Source organism: Nyctereutes procyonoides, unplaced genomic scaffold (genome assembly GCF_905146905.1).
Source record: "Nyctereutes procyonoides isolate TBG_1078 unplaced genomic scaffold, NYPRO_anot_genome, whole genome shotgun sequence".
NCBI classification, from domain to species: domain Eukaryota; kingdom Metazoa; phylum Chordata; class Mammalia; order Carnivora; family Canidae; genus Nyctereutes; species Nyctereutes procyonoides.
The window spans coordinates 580,674-596,211 of NW_026575049.1; the positions used below are offsets into that span (position 1 = coordinate 580,674).

The 15,538-nt window shown below is 57.7% G+C and overlaps 2 protein-coding genes across 3 annotated transcripts; both read left to right on the forward strand.

The window, feature by feature from the left end:
- The first annotated feature begins 1,074 nt into the window (after nucleotides 1-1,074).
- NABP2 (nucleic acid binding protein 2) lies at nucleotides 1,075-5,889 on the forward strand. Its single transcript, XM_055329029.1, has 7 exons — nucleotides 1,075-1,345; nucleotides 1,425-1,526; nucleotides 1,836-1,974; nucleotides 2,086-2,157; nucleotides 2,333-2,414; nucleotides 2,509-2,572; nucleotides 5,346-5,889. The coding sequence occupies exons 2-7, from the start codon at nucleotides 1,448-1,450 to the stop codon at nucleotides 5,543-5,545; spliced, it is 636 nt and encodes a 211-aa protein (XP_055185004.1). The 5' UTR covers nucleotides 1,075-1,345; nucleotides 1,425-1,447; the 3' UTR covers nucleotides 5,546-5,889.
- Nucleotides 5,563-12,518, forward strand: SLC39A5 (solute carrier family 39 member 5). 2 transcript variants are annotated; one of them, XM_055329027.1, is made up of 13 exons: nucleotides 5,563-5,587; nucleotides 6,057-6,154; nucleotides 6,836-6,954; nucleotides 7,253-7,607; nucleotides 8,512-8,695; nucleotides 9,509-9,671; nucleotides 9,801-9,970; nucleotides 10,057-10,197; nucleotides 10,499-10,592; nucleotides 10,676-10,846; nucleotides 10,934-11,014; nucleotides 11,111-11,301; nucleotides 11,558-12,518. In XM_055329027.1, exons 4-13 carry the CDS (start codon nucleotides 7,324-7,326, stop codon nucleotides 11,699-11,701), a joined length of 1,623 nt encoding a protein of 540 aa, XP_055185002.1. In that variant the 5' UTR covers nucleotides 5,563-5,587; nucleotides 6,057-6,154; nucleotides 6,836-6,954; nucleotides 7,253-7,323; the 3' UTR covers nucleotides 11,702-12,518. The 2 variants fall into 2 exon arrangements, with proteins under 2 accessions (XP_055185002.1, XP_055185003.1); XM_055329028.1 differs by lacking the exon at nucleotides 5,563-5,587 and having other exon boundaries at nucleotides 6,875-6,954.
- Nucleotides 12,519-15,538: the final 3,020 nt, after the last annotated feature.

The following is a 15,538-nucleotide window of genomic DNA, read 5'->3' on the forward strand; positions in this document are numbered from 1 at the left end:
AGATAAGTGCATTAGGAAGAGGAGAGGGACTAAGGCAAATGCTCTTCTTTGTGCCCCGGGTTCCATTCTTCCAAAAACGCTGAGGCAGCCTCTGGTGTGAAGGCAGCTTTTTCCAAAACCGTTACGAAGCTGGGGGGGGGGGCATTAAAGATGACCCCAAGGGACGCCTGGGTGGCTCAGCGGTTGAGCGTAGTCAGCCCGGGGCGTGACCCCGGGGACGCAGGACCGAGTCCTGCTGGAGCCTGCTCCTCCCTCTGCTTGTGCCTCTGCCTCTCATGAATAAATAAAATCTTCACTAAAAAAGAAAAAAAGAGGGATCCCTGGGTGGCGCAGCGGTTTGGCGCCTGCCTTTGGCCCAGGGCGCGATCCTGGAGACCCGGGATCGAATCCCACGTTGGGCTCCCGGTGCATGGAGCCTGCTTCTCCCTCTGCCTGTGTCTCTGCCCCTCTGTGTGTGTGTATGTGTGTGTGACTATCATAAATAAATAAAAATTAAAAAAATAAAAATAAAAGACCCCAAATCAGTAATAAAGGTGAGCGTCATAGCAGTGGGAGAAGGAGCTGTGCCTGCTGTGGGCTAAGCACTGCTTTTTATATAACCTAGGTTTTCTTGTCTGCAAAACGGAATTCCATATTTAAGAATTGTCGAGAAAATAAGTGAAGCGCTGAGATGGTTTCCGACTTTTGTCCGCCGTCTTAGAAATAGTCTTGGAGCCTGCGTGTAGCTTCCCCGTTAAGGAAGCAAAGCTGGGCCCGAGGCGCCTCCTGGTGGTCGGCCTTCGCGCGGCGCCATCCCGCCGCGGGGCTCCTTTAACACTTGAGGTCCGCCTCTCGCCGCGCGGGAAGCCGGGCCCCCATTGGCTCCGCGGGGGCGGGCGCGGGGCGCACGGGGACGCTGCTGATTGGCCGCAGGGCAGCCGGGACTTCCGGGAGTGGCGGCGCTCGCGCGTCCCCGGCTTCCGCCGGCGGCGGGGCCTGGGGCTCCCCCTGCGGGCGGCTGTGCGGCGGGCGCCGGCCGGCCCGCGGGCTGGGGGGTGGGCTGTGGCGGGGGGATGGGCCGGGCCCCGGCGGGTGCGGACGCGTGTGCGGACGAGGGCTCGGGAAGGTTTGGCGGCTGAGACTCCGCTGCTCCGAGCTGCTGCGCCGGCTTCCCCGCCCCGTCTCCTGCCGCCCCCCGACTCGGGGGCTTGAGCCTGAGAGCGTCCCGGGCCGGGCCTTCCAGCCCCGAAGCAGCCCACCCAGAGGGCCCTGGACTCCGATCGCGAGGTCGGAGGCTCCGGGGAAGTTCTTCGGACCTTCGAGAAGAACTCGAGGACTTGCGGCTGCCCGACCCGAGCCTAGCGTGGTAGGTAGGCCCTGGGAGTGGGGCCCGGGGCGAAGACCCCACGCCTGGAGCCCTCATCCCCCGCCCCCCCCCCCCCCAGGGTAGCGCCGAGGCTCGGGCAGCATGACGACGGAGACCTTCGTGAAGGATATCAAGCCCGGGCTCAAGAATCTGAACCTCATCTTCATTGTGCTGGAGACAGGTGGCTATTCGGGGTCGGCGGGCCCCGCGCGCGGTCCTCGGGCGGGGAGGGCAGCCGGGGGGACACCACCTCGGCGCCTAGCCAGCCAGCGGGATGTGGGGCGCAGCCCAGGCGACCGCTCCTGCCGGGCCTCTCCGAGAGCCGGCCTGGAGGGCTGTAGCCGAATGCAGGGCCGGGGAACTGGCCAGACCCAGGCCTCCCGCGCCGCTCAGGCCCCTCTCCATGGTGCTGCCCCTCCGGCCCCCTCCGCCCACAATCCGATGATCCCTCTTCCTGCCGCCCGCCCCACCGTTGATCTGTTCCCTTCAGGCCGAGTGACCAAGACAAAGGACGGGCACGAGGTTCGGACCTGCAAAGTGGCAGACAAAACAGGCAGCATCAATATCTCTGTCTGGGACGACGTGGGCAACCTGATCCAGCCTGGAGACATTATTCGGCTCACCAAAGGGTAATTCCTGGTTATCCGAGGGCTGTAACAGGCAAGGAGGGTTGAGTTAAAAGTGAACCACCCCTGTAACTCGTGGAGTATCCTGAATCCTACTTTTTTGCCCACCCACAGGTACGCTTCAGTGTTCAAAGGCTGTCTCACACTATACACTGGACGTGGTGGTGACCTTCAGAAGATTGGAGAGTAAGTGTCTTGGGCATTGGGATGTAGAAGCAGGAGGCCAAGGGAGTAAGTTTAAGGTTTGCAATGAGGCAGCATAAGGGTGTCCAGTCCATGTCTTATACGTGGACCTTTCTGAGGCCTCCAGCAGCGGCCCAGAGGCTGAGTCTGAGGCTTTAGCCAATTTCTCCCCTTGCAGATTCTGTATGGTTTATTCTGAGGTTCCTAACTTCAGTGAGCCAAACCCAGAGTACAGCGCCCAGCAGGCACCCAACAAGACGGTGAGTCCCATGGCCCTGATGTGGGGAAGGGAGGGCAGGTCAGGCCAGAAGCATGGTGGGGAGCAAGGTCTGAGTATTTACTTTGTGCCTTCAGGTGCAGAACGACAGCAGCCCCACAGCTCCGCAGTCTGCCACAGGACCGCCTGCCGTCTCTCCAGGTACACCTGTTCCCTTCTACTCAGTTTGTCCTAGCTCCTCTTCTCTCCCCAGCCTGAAAAGATGCATTGTTCTCAACCGCTTTCCCAGTTTCTCTTCTCTCAATGTATCCCCTTCCACCCAATTCTTCTCCCAGTTCTTTTAGAAGTCCTTGTGGGGAAAAGATTTAGAGACTTGTTTCTATCACTGATAGAGCTCTGGTACTCTTTTGCCACTACCACTCAAAGACACAAATGAGAACAGTTCTTCCGCAAGATGGCACTCCTTCTTTCAAACTTGTTTCTCTGCTTCTTTGGTGGGTCCTTGACCTTTTCTCCTTGCCCACCGCCCCCCCACACCAGCTTTTTTTGGGGTATTTATTCATTCATTCATTCGAGACACAGAGAAAGAGGCAAAGACACAGGCAGGGGAGAAGCAGCCTCTTCACAGGGAGCCTGATGCAGGACTTGATCCTGGATCCCGGGATCCCGCCCTGAGCCAAAGGCAGACGCTCAACTGCTGAGCCACCCAGGCGTCCCTCTCCTTGCCCTTTTGGTTCCTTATGCAGTTCTGGTATGGATGGACTTAACATGGAGTCCATGCTGTATAGCTTTAGAACACTAGGGTTATCACTCTTCTTCTTTTTTTTTTTTTTTAAAGATTTATTTATTTATTCATGATAGACAGAGAGATTGAGAGAGAGGGGCAGAGACACAGGAGGAGGGAGAAGCAGGCTCCATGCCAGGAGCCTGATGTGGGACTTGATCCCGGGACTCCAGGATCGCGCCCTGGGCCAAAGGCAGGCACTAAACCGCTGCACCACCCAGGGATCCCGGGTTATCACTCTTCTTGAAGCTAAAGACCCTTCTTCTACACCTTGGACCTCAGGATTATGATTCTTTCATCTCTTGTACTTTGAGCCCCTGCTTTTTGATCTCTTGCTTTTGATTAGAATCACCTACCAACATCGCCTTCCTTCGTCCCCTGGCTTTTCTTTAGGAACTGTGTTTCTACTGCCCTTTTTCTCCTTCTGGGTCATCTCCCAGCTGATCCTGCTACCCCCTGGGATGTGGCTCTCTCTCACCTCTGATCTGTGCCTTAGGTTTCTCCCTCTGACACTAGGCTTCAGGCTACTTCTGCAGAACCTTCCTCAGTTTGTGTCTATATCCTCAGTTTCCATGGTTTTCAGAATTGTTTGTGTCAGAACCACCAGAATTGTTTTTGGGGACACATCATGAAATAACATTTAATTGCACCACAAAAATCAGTATCCATGTTTTCTTAAATTTTTTTTTTTAATTTATTTATGATAGTCACAGAGAGAGAGAGAGAGGCAGAGACATAGGCAGAGGGAGAAGCAGGCTCCATGCACCGGGAGCCCGACGTGGGATTCAATCCCGGGTCTCCAGGATCACGCCCTGGGCCAAAGGCAGGCGCTAAACCGCTGCGCCACCCAGGGATCCCCAGTATCCATGTTTTCAATGGAAAATATGGCTGTTATATATTTTCAGGTCTCCATAACTCTATGATTTATAATTTTTTTTTTTTTTAGTATTTTAAATAAGGTTCATTTAAGCCTGTTGGCCCCTAATATTCATCTGCCAGATGTTCATTCACTTGGCTATCTAACAGGTACAAAAAGCTTACCAAAAAACATGGATGGCATAGAAACATAAGAACTTTCTATGTACTCTCCTGACATTTTCTGTGAGTTGAGGAAAAGGCATTACTTTTCCATTTTGGCCACACTGGTCAAGCAGCCGGGTTTAAGCAGGGATGTAGTTGGGAGAACCATTAGCCTGGGACTTCTACCACATTGAGAGTTTATGGTGTTCTCGGTATCTGAGAGGCAGGCCTCTCTCTTAACAAACACGTATTGATGAGGAATGCCAAGGAACAAAAGACAGCACCTGCCTTTAGGAGCCTGTAGTCTATGAAGGAGATGGTCCTACAGATGATACCGTGGTAGCAGCAAGGTTAGTGATGTGCACAGTTGTGGGAGCTCAAGGAAATCATCTCACAGGCCTGACTCCGATCAAACATGGAAGCTACACACAAAAATGTTACTTATTATTTGGGGGCTGTGAGTAAGAATTTTTTTGCTCACTCTTACCCATATTTTCTAAAACGAAAACGTATGTATCATTGTGATACCCACCACACTTTTTTTTTTTAAGATCCTTCATACAGGGATCCCTGGGTGGCGCAGCGGTTTAGCGCCTGCCTTTGGCCCAGGGCTCGATCCTGGAGGCCCAGGATCGAATCCCACGTCGGGCTCCCGGTGCATGGAGCCTGCTTCTCCCTCTGCCTATGTCTCTGCCTCTCTCTCTCTCTCTCTCTCTGTGACTATCATAAATAAATAAAAATTAAAAAGAAAAAGATAATATAAAAAAAAAGATCCTTCATACATTTTAACACAGAAACTTCGAGCCTTTCCTCTACCCATGCTTCTCCAGTTTTACAAAGATTTTTGACGAAGGGGCATTTTTGTCAGAGGTCTTAGAGCCTAGAACTAGACAGCGAATTCTAGGTCTGACCTCCGTGGTAGAAAGAGGAGTAAAAGAAAAATACCACACCACGGCTCACATAGCAACTTCCCAAATGATGGTTTGAGGCTTCTCTGGGGCTCCATTCATAAAACCTCCACTCCCTGCAGTCGGTCCAGTTGGCAGGCACGTTCAGCTGTGCTTGATGAAGACCGTGCCCCTCTCTGGGACCTGGACTGAGGCCTTGGGATGGACCTCTCTCCTCCCTTAGTACTCTAATCCCTGTTTCTTCCCCTTCTCCCACTGCTAGCCCCTGAGAACCAGAACGGGAATGGACTGAGTGCCCCACCAGGTCCTGGTGGTGGCCCACACCCACCTCACATACCCTCGCACCCCCCCAGCACCCGAATTACCCGAAGCCAGCCCAACCACACACCTGCCGGCCCGCCTGGCCCCTCCAGCAACCCTGTCAGTAACGGCAAAGAAACCCGGAGGAGCAGCAAGAGATAGCAAGACGTTCTTCGTCCCTTCCCACCACCCACCATAACCCAGGTGTCTCCTGGAGAACACAGCCTCCTACTAGGCTGCTGGCTTTTGGGGGGTGGGGTGGGGGTGGCTGGGTAGGTAACAGTATTTTAGCCACTAAATTTCACTGCAGGGGTAGGGAGCCGAGGCCTTTAGTCACCCTAAGCCCATACTCCCTGCCTTGCCCAGCTGAAGCTGCCTATCCCCTGGGATTGAAGGCCCTTTGCCTGCCCTCCTTCCTTTTAGAAACCAGTCACAGTCTGTTTCCAATGTGTGTGATGTGGGAGTCGAATTGAACCCCTCCTTCCTAATAAACGTTACACTCTGTGTGCTGGACTCCTTTGCTTTTTGTGGGAAAATGGAAAGGTTAGCAGTCGGACATCTGGGCAAGTAGAATATCCCTAGGAGGCAAAAGGAAGACAGCCTCAGCGAGGAGGCCCAGGCAAAGCAGGCCTGCCCCTTTAAGGTAGTTCCCTCCCCTGCCCCCTCCCTGCAGGTGACCCTTGCCCGCCAGCCTGCCTGCCCCCCCACAGCTGGAACCGAGAAGGCTGTGTCCCCCTTCCTCTGGGCGTCCTTCCAGTCTCTGGCTGTCAGGTAATGCCAACCTCAACCCCCTGTACCAACTGCCCTAATCAGACTGTGCTCCCCTGATCTTAAGCCAGGTCAGACATCTGAGGGGAGTGCAGATACTTCTTTCCTCCTTCCACCAGAGCTTCCCCTTTCTTGGTCATTGATTCCCAGAGTTCTGGCTCTTACTCTGCTGGGATAAGGAGCGGCTAAGAACGGTTTCTTCCGCAGCCACCTGGGGTTGCCACTTGCTGCCTCTTCACCCCCTTTCCAGCTGGGGACACCCAGATGGGTCCCACTTTCCCAGGGAATGTGGGGATGGGGGTTGGAAATGAAGGAAGCCCTGTACCAGATCTAAGGTGGGAAGGGTGAGAGCATATGCAGGAAAAGGCTAAAATGGTACCAACTGGATTAGTGGGGTGAATTATTTAGAAGAAAAGGCTAGGCTCAGGTTTTCCTTAGCCATGTGGCTTTTCCAGGGGCAGAGGGTGGCCCCTCCCTACTCAGGGGCCCAGCCAAGACTGACCTTTGACCCCACCCCAGAGACCAGTGAACCATTAACTCTTCTCTGACGTTAGTCTTCCCACACTGGCCCCTCCCCTCCCTGACCCCGCCCCAAGGCAGGTGGGCTAGGAGTTGGGGGGCTGAGGGGGAGGCCATCCCAGCCTTCTATCTGACGTGGCCTCCATCCCCCACCCCCCGCCCCAGGCACCTGGAGGCTGAGCCCCGCTCCCTGTCCTGACTCAGGAGCCTCTGAGCGTCCACCATACGGCCTGAGTGGGGCCTGAGTGGGACCTACGGTGACAGCTCTCCTACTGCCAATGAGGGTGAGGCCCCTGTGGATTGAGGGGAGACAAGGTGGGGCGGGATTGAGGGGTGGGGTTTTGGGGACAGATTGGGCCGTCAGCTCTGGATCAGCTGAGGGAGGCACTCTGGGTCAAGAAGGGTGCCCTAGGAACTGGCAAATAAGAGGCTGCTCCAGAAGGAGGCGATGGGGATGGGAGAAAGGAGGCGAGGGTGGGGGCTGCTGCTAGAGTCAAGGTGGGGAGGTACGAGGAGTGAGGGTCCCTGGGGCTGAGCTGACAGCAGAACAGAAGGCCAGGCCCTTCCTCCCTCTTCTTCCAGGGCACAGTCCTCAGGATGTTCCAAGGGGAATAGAAGCCGGAACCAGAGCCTCCAACCCATTCCCCCCAATAATGGGGCCCCCAATGAGTCACCTGCTAGCTGGCCTGTGTGTGGGGGTGACCTTGGGCTTGGTAGGGGGCTCAGCCCCCAACCTGGGCCCCGCTGAGCAGGAGCAGAACCACTACCTGGCCCAGCTGTTTGGCCTGTATGGGGAGAATGGGACGCTGACAGCAGGGGGCCTGGCGCGGCTTCTCCACAGCCTGGGGCTAGGCCGAGTACAGGCGCTCCGCCTGGGACACCACGGACCTCCAGCTGGCCGGGCTGCACCCCCAGCTGGAGACAATTACACGCACAGGTACTAACCCCTTCCCCCACCCCAAAATGCCACCTCCCCAGCTCTTCTCAGTGTTTGCATCAGTCTCCTGTGGCCTAGCTCTAGCTTCCTAAAATTGGATTCCTGGAATTAAAATTTCTGAAAAATCTGACTCCTTGAATCCCTTCACAGCCCCCTGTGCTTCTGCTGCCTTCTAATTCTCTCCTCTTCCAAATCCCTGGGCCCTTCAACTCCTTGCTCTTAGCAGTGCTCAATGTCTCTCCAGGCTGACTTGGCTCCCAATATGTAGCATTTTTGGCTGCCCCCCCCCATTTCTCTCACTCTCACACCCCCCATTCCTAGACCATTCCTCTAAATCGACAATCTCAGATCCTCCAAGAACTGAAATTCTACAGTTTCTGGGTCCCAGGAACTCTGGCTACAGGCTTCCTCCCTTTCCCCCTAACTGCCCTAGGAGCGTCAAGGTTTTTTGTTTTTTTTTTTTTGTTGTTTTGTTTTGTTTTTTTAACATTGATTTATTTGAGAGAGAGCGTGAGCAGCAGGGAGGGACAGAGAGTCTTAAGCAGACTCCATGCTGAGCTCAGAGCCCAACATGAGGCTCGATTTCATGATCCTGAGATCATGAACTGAGCTGAAACCAAGAATCTGATGCTTAACCAACTGCACCACCCAGGTGCCCGTTAAGGGGAGTTTCTTTAAGAACACGAGCCAGAGCAGCCCGGGTGGCTCAGCGGTTTAAGCCGCCTTCAACTGGGGCATGATCCTGGAGTCTGGGGATGGAGTTCCACGTCGGGCTCCCTGCATGGAGCCTGCTTCTCCCTCTGCCTGTGTCTCTGCCTCTCTCTCTCTCATGAATAAATAGAATCTTTAAAAACAAACAAACAAAAATACGGGCCAGTCTGACTTGCTCCCCCTTCCATTCCAGATCACAGGACCCTGAGCTGAGTGTGGATGTCTGGGCTGGGCTGCCTCTGGGTCCCTCAGGGTGGAGTGACCCAGAGGAGCCGAAAGGCCCAGCATCACCCCATGGGCCAGCCCCCTCGGGCCTGGACCTCTTTCACAGGCTTCTGTTGCTGGACCATTCCTTGGCTGACCATCTGAATGAGGATGTGAGTCTGATGATCTCTAGGTGCGGGAAAGGACCGTGGGATTTAGATGGCCTGAAATGTTTGAAGAGTAATTAATACAGTTAATTAAAAAAATAAATACAACCCAATCCAGGTGTGATCTTAAGGTATGTTATTCCAATAGCAAAATAAGGTTCCTCTGGGCTCAGTGCACATGAGCCCACACCCAAATCTCCAAGACCTGGTTTAGGGACCACACTTGGCAAAGCAGAGAATCCAGAGACAACAGGCCAGGGTAGGATTTGGGGCCCGCTATCTGCAGGGAGCGGATGGCTTATCTTCAGCCAGAAAGACTGTGAACTTATTCCATGTACAACAGAGGGCAGCAAAAGCGAAGCCTGAAGCAGGCCTGGTGAGGGTGAGCACCCCCCATCACAGGAGGCATTCAAGCCAAGGCTGGTCGAACATGTGACAGGGCTGTTACGAGACAGGTTGGATGGTATTTTGAGTTCTTTCCCTGCTAAGGTTCTGCAGTGGAGGGCTCTGATTGTCCAACCAACTCCATCACCAACTCAATGAAATCATCAGGGCCTTGGGAGGGAGATGGTGGCATTGTTTTACTAGCATGCAATCTGTACTGAGTTGAGTATTTGCAATGGATTGAATATTCACTAATAATTAACATCCACCGATCATACAGAACCATCCCTAATCCCTGATGCACCTGCCAGGGGGAGCAGAGGGGGCCCCGGGGAGACCCAGGAGTCCCTGCAACTGAAGGACAGACATTAAGGATCTGAGCCACAGTTCTCAGCGATGCCCCCACGTATGACCCCCCCAACTCAAACTTCCTAGTGTCTGAACGGCTCCCAGCTGCTGGTCAATTTTGGCTTGAGCCCCGCTGCTCCTCTGACCCCTCATCAGTTTGCTCTGCTGTGCCCGGCCCTGCTTTATCAGATCGACAGTCGTGTCTGCATCCAGGCCCCTGGCCCAACGCCCCCCGGGGACCTTCTGTCCGGTCAGTGGGTGACAGTGGGTGGCAGGGTGCCTTGAATCCCGGTGGGGGGTGGGCCCCTGGCCAAGCAAGGGGGCTCGCGGCCCCGCCTTCCCTCGGAGGCCGTCCTCACCAGCCCGTCACTCTCCGCAGCCCTGATTCACAGTGCCCTGGCGGTCCTGCTGCTCAGCCTCCCGGCTCCCCTGTCCCTGCTCCTGCTGCGGCTCCTGGGAGCACGCCTCCTGCGGCCCCTGCTGGGCTTCCTGGGGGCCCTGGCCGTGGGCACTCTTTGTGGGGATGCGCTGCTGCACCTGCTGCCTCACGTAGGCCAAGCCCCTTCCCCGCGCTGCCCCGCGTCCTGGGCCTCCCCCCCCCCCCCCGGGGCCTGCGCTGACCCCCTCTCTGGCAGGCCCGAGGAGGACAGCACGCCGGGCTTAACGGGCACCCAGAGGAGGACCTGGGACCGGGACTGTCCGTGCTCGGAGGCCTCTTCCTGCTCTTTGTGCTGGAGAACATGCTGGGGCTCCTGCGGCGCCGAGGCCTCGGGCCAGTGAGTGATGCCCCCCTCCGGCTGCGGCCTAAGCACAGGCCGGGCGGGCCCTACTGGCCGCGGGTGGCAGGAGGCTCCGGCGGCTTCCCAGCGCCCCGGCTGGCTCTGGGGCTGGCTCAGGGGGCACAGGCGACCGCTCACGCCGCTCACGGGGCGGGGGACAACCTGGGAAGACAGCACAGAGGCCAAACACATGCCCAAGGGCTGGCGGGACCCGGAGTGCGTCTGGCAGCCGCCGCCTGGCCTGTGCTTAGCGCCCGGCCCTGCCGCCTCCTCCAGGAGGGACTCCCTCCCCTTTCAGGGATGCTGCGGGCGGCAGAGGAAGGAGCTCGGCGCCCCCGGGCCGGACCCCGAGGACAGCGGGACGGGCCTTCAGCCCCTACAGGCGGCTCTGGGTGAGCAGAGGGGGAACCAAGGGGAGGCTTGCCGGGGCCCCCGCAGCCCGCAGCCGTGCGCACTGTCCCTGTCCCTCCCGCAGAGCCGGCAGCCCAGGGCCGCGGGGAGCAGGCCGGCCGGGCCCCGCCAGCTCCCGCCCCCCCTGGCCACCAAGGCCACAGCCACGGGCCCCGGGGCAGCGCTGGCGCCAACATAACGTGGATGGTCCTCCTGGGAGACGCTCTGCACAACCTCACTGATGGGCTGGCCATAGGTGCGAGGGGCAGGCGGGACCCAGGGGGGTTCCTGGGGGGCGGGTGGGGTGCGGGTCCCCCACTAACCTCCACCCTGCCAACGCCAGGCGCCGCCTTCTCCGACGGCTTCTCCAGCGGCCTCAGCACCACCGTGGCCGTCTTCTGCCATGAGCTACCCCACGAGCTGGGTAGGAAGGGCAGACATGGGCTCTGGGCCACCCTGGGCCGGCGGGTGGTGGGGTGGGGGCCGCGGCTGATGCCCGCCGCCTGGCCTCCTCCCACAGGTGACTTCGCCATGCTGCTCCGGGCAGGGCTGCCCTTCCGGCGGCTGCTGCTGCTGAGCCTGGTGTCCGGAGCCCTGGGGCTCGGGGGTGCAGCCCTGGGGGTGGGGCTCAGTTTGGGCCCCATCCCCCTCACTCCCTGGGTGTTCGGGGTCACAGCCGGGGTATTCCTCTATGTGGCCCTCGTGGACATGGTGAGAGGCGTGGGGCAGTGCAGAGAGAGCAAGGGAAGCGGGCAGCTGGGTGCGCCGGGGGAGAGGGGGCAGGTCCCTCCACCTCCACCCTGGACCCCGGGCCTGTGGAGTCTGAGCCACAAGGGCCTGGAAGAGTCTGGACGGGAGGGGCTGCCGGCCGTACTTCCCGCCGCCTCCTCCCTGACCTCCGTGTCCCTCCCGCGCTTCAGGGGGGCAGACACAGGGCCAGGAGCCCGAAGTGCTTCTTTCCTTTCAGCTACCAGCCCTGCTTCGTCCTCCAGAGCCCCTCGCTACGCTCGACGTGCTGCTGCAGGGGCTGGGGCTGCTGCTGGGGGGCGGCCTCATGCTCACCATAGCCCTGCTGGAGGAGCAGCTATGGCCCCTGGTCTCCGATGGCTGACGGGGGCGGTGGAAAGGCATCGGGGTTGCCCTTCCTTCCCCCCAACCACAGGAATGGAGGCGGGACACAGGGCCAGTAGGAGCAATAGGATTTTAATAAACAGAACCCATCCCAAAGCCATGACTACGACAGTTGTACTTGCACCAAAACAGCATAGAAAACCAGGATGTAGTGGGAGGGGGGCTCAAAGCAGGTCAGGGGAGGATATGAGCAGGGGCCTGGAGGGTGCAGGGTGCATCAATCTGCAGGGAGAGCATTGTGCTTTAGCCCAGGGGGGAGAGGGGGTGGGGCAAATGCACCGCAAGGTCCCCACTTTTTCCTGCTGCCCTCAGCACCCTGGGGTTACAGGCATCTGGGCAGATCTGCCCTTTATTGCTGCCTACCAGCATTAAACACCCCCGACCCCAACACTAGCACCACAGGTGGATCTGGGGCAAGGAGAAGGGCGGTAACGGGAAAATTGCTTAGAGAAAGATTCAACTGGAATCCAGTGAATTGTGCTCAGTTCTCTTTACTTCCTACAACCGAGTACATGGGTCACAGGGTGGAGGGTGCAACAGGACATGGAACATGCCCCTCAGTGCCCCCGACACACCCCTGCACACAGGATGGTGGTGTCTGCAGCATCACAGGTCATGCAGGGCACGGGGGAAGGGGAGGTTCGCACACATGTAGACGCCCACAGCGGGTACCAGACAGAGAACACCCCTGAATATACACAGCTGTACACAGGGAACCCCCAGGCCCCCAACCCAACCCTCTCCCCTGTCTTGCCGTCCCCCAGGCAGGAGGAACTGTATTGCTTTGAGAGAGCCACCCTGGGGGCCGCTCTGCCAGGCACCCTCCCCTCCCCTCCCCTCCCTCCCCCCACCCCCGTTTTGGCACATCTGCAAGACACACGCAGCGAGGGTAGGCTCCCTCCCTCCCAGGCTTCTGTGGCTCTGAGTTGAGGAAGGGGGCAGGAGACTTATCCTCCATCTCTCCCCTCGCCCTTCCCAAACCCCCGCCGAACCCACTCTAGCCGGAACCCACCCCCACCCCCCAAACACACACATACAAAGCTGAGCTATCCAGGAATACCGGGGAACAAGGAGATTGTCCGGGACAGGAGCGGAGGCAGTCGGGGGAGAAAGGACTGGAAGCAGAGACCCCACCCTGGTGTGGGGGTAAGACTGGCACAACAGCTACTTTAGTGCAATTGGAGAGGGTGCCCAGAGTGAGGGATGGAGATGGGAGGGGAAGGCTCTCCCGGACTTCCCTGGGGGCAACGCCAGGCTCCCCAAGGAACGGGCCCAGCAGGAGCAAGCGAGGGCCAAGGGCAGAAGCTCTCAGTCACCCGCCACCCTCTGCCCTCCCAAATGCAGTGACAGTGTCCCCCCTCACACCTAAGTGGGCAACAGCAGCCTTGGAGTCAGTACCTTCAAGTAATTCATAGAACAGACCCTCCCCACCCCAGCTTCCTCCCATCTCTGGGATTTGGTCGCTTCTCTAGGGTTGGGTCGGGGAGGAGGGAGTCCCCACATCAGACCCTTCCCTCTCCACCTCCCTCTTCCCAGACCACTGGGCTTGGTCCTCAAAGATTCCTTGCCCCCGCCCCTGCCCAGCCTGGGTCAAGGCCGCGGAGGGCTGGAGCCACCACAATTGGAGGGGAAGGGGCTGCTTTGCTCCTTATCCCTCCTTCTGAAAAGGTAGGGTTCAAACTAGGCGGGATGGGGCCCCATAATGGTTTGCCCCAGGAGGAGGGCTTCTGGGCTAGGGTCTGTAAGGCTATTTTCCTTTGTGGTGGGAAAGGGAGGTGGGGATGAACACGGGGTGTGGGGAGAGGGGGAGAAAAGGTGGAGAGGGAAGGAGGAAGGGGCCTCCCTACCAGAGCCGTTGTCGTGGAGTCCCCGGGACGAAGCAGCACCCCTGTGCACAGATGCAGAGTGCGCCTGGTCCCGGCCCCTCCAGCCAGGCCCAACCTCCCCTCCCGGGGTCCCTTCCAAGACCCCGGGGGGAGGTTTCGGGGATACAGCTGTAGAACCGTTCACTCTGGCCCCAAGCCCCCCACCCCACCCCCGCCTCTCCTCCCCTTCTAGGTCCGGGGAGTAAGAAGGTGCTCGGGTGGGCAGACAGCGGTGGAAACAGTATTGAGTTTTCCTTTGGTTACATATTGAAGGCAAAGGTGAGCTGGACTTACAGTCAAAACGGATAGGGATGAGGAAGGAAGAGGGGCCATGCCGGGGTTGGAGAGGGAGGCAGGCCCTCCTCAGCCCCTCCACCCCAAGGAACACATGTCTAAGTGGGGTGGCAGTCCCTCAGTCTCATCTCTCCCACCCCCCCACAGCACCAAACAGAAGGAGAAGCCCCCTCCCCCAGGGGCCGCTCCCCACCCCAACCTGGGCTGTACATTCAGTGGTTTTCAGCAGTCCTATGGCTCAGGGGGCCACAGCGGGGGAGGTGGCCCGTCAGTCTCAGTTGGACAGTGGCAGTGACCCGGATCTGTCGGCCCATCCTGGGACCCACAGTTTGTGCCATTTGTTTTTCTGCAGGATAGTATACAACCTACCAAAGCCACCGCCCAATCAGAAACATCTCCCCAAAAATCAGAAATTAAAAACTGGCTCTTTTCAACTCGCCCTCTGATTCACAAGCCTGTTTCCCTGTCTCCTATGTAGCCCTCGCTCTGTCTCCTTTGCTGGGACCTGGGGCTGCTCCCAGGGTCCTCACTTAAAATAGGCCTTTTCTCAAAAGTGCTTATTACTTGAAGCAAGTGCTTTAGAGCTGCGGTGGGGAGAGGGGGAGGGAAAGCGGGAGGGCGAAGGGGAGGAGGGGTTTCCTCCCCACCCCACCCCCGTAAGATTGGGGGGCACTCTGCCTGTTTTACTTCTCCACACCCGTTTAAGTCAAAGAGGTTTGAAAAAAAAAATCTTAACATTAAAATAAATATGCAGTGGCCATGAGAATGGTCAAAACACTTCGAAAAACACTAGGGGCCGGGGAGCCCAGGGCGGGGTGTGGGATTTCCTTTGGCATAAGGAGAGGAGGCTGCTCTCCTCCGTGCCCCCCACAGCCACATGGGGGGGGGGCAGAGGACCTGTCGCAGCACTGCTGACGTGTGCAAGGGGCAGCGGGGGACCCGGCAGCCGCCAGAAATCTCATCTAGCAAAACAATGGGGCTCCTGACAAATACTCAGATTCTTCCTGTCATCGCCAAACATTGATAAAGGAGAACACGACTGATACCCCGAGAGTCTTCTCTGGAGGACCCATCTCTCTGCTCCCCCTGCCCCCCCACCCCCCAGCCCCCCTGTCACCTAATTCCCAGCACCAAAATGAGAGGGAGGGAGTGGAATGGGAAGATTTCAGGAGAGAGCTGAAGTTAGGGGCAAGCTTTGCAGAACCAGCAGGGTTGGGGGTGGGGGGCTGCAGCCCTTAAGAGAGGTCACATTGATTGTCGTCTAGGGGAGGACAGGGTGTGAAGGGAGGTGGGCAAGAGGGGCATCGCAAGGCCCTTTGGCTTTGAAAACAAAACTAAAAACTAAAAGCTGCACAATCCTTCTCACCAATAATGGTCATTTGGAAGCTTTGAAATGGTTTAGGAACTGAGGGTTGGTGGAAGCAAGACACAGAGAGAGGGGATAAAAAGAGACGGTGAGAAAAATAAGGACTTGGACAAACACCCCAGGCTTCAGGGAACCAGCATGAGGTATGGTTAAGGGTATGTTAGGGAGACAGGGGTCCCTGGGATGCCCCCCTCCCCTCAGCCCACCCTTGGTGAGGGTGGCAAGACTTGCAGGGGACACTGGAAAGTGGGGAAGGTCATGAACAAAGCAAGCGGGGGGGGGGGGGGGGGGA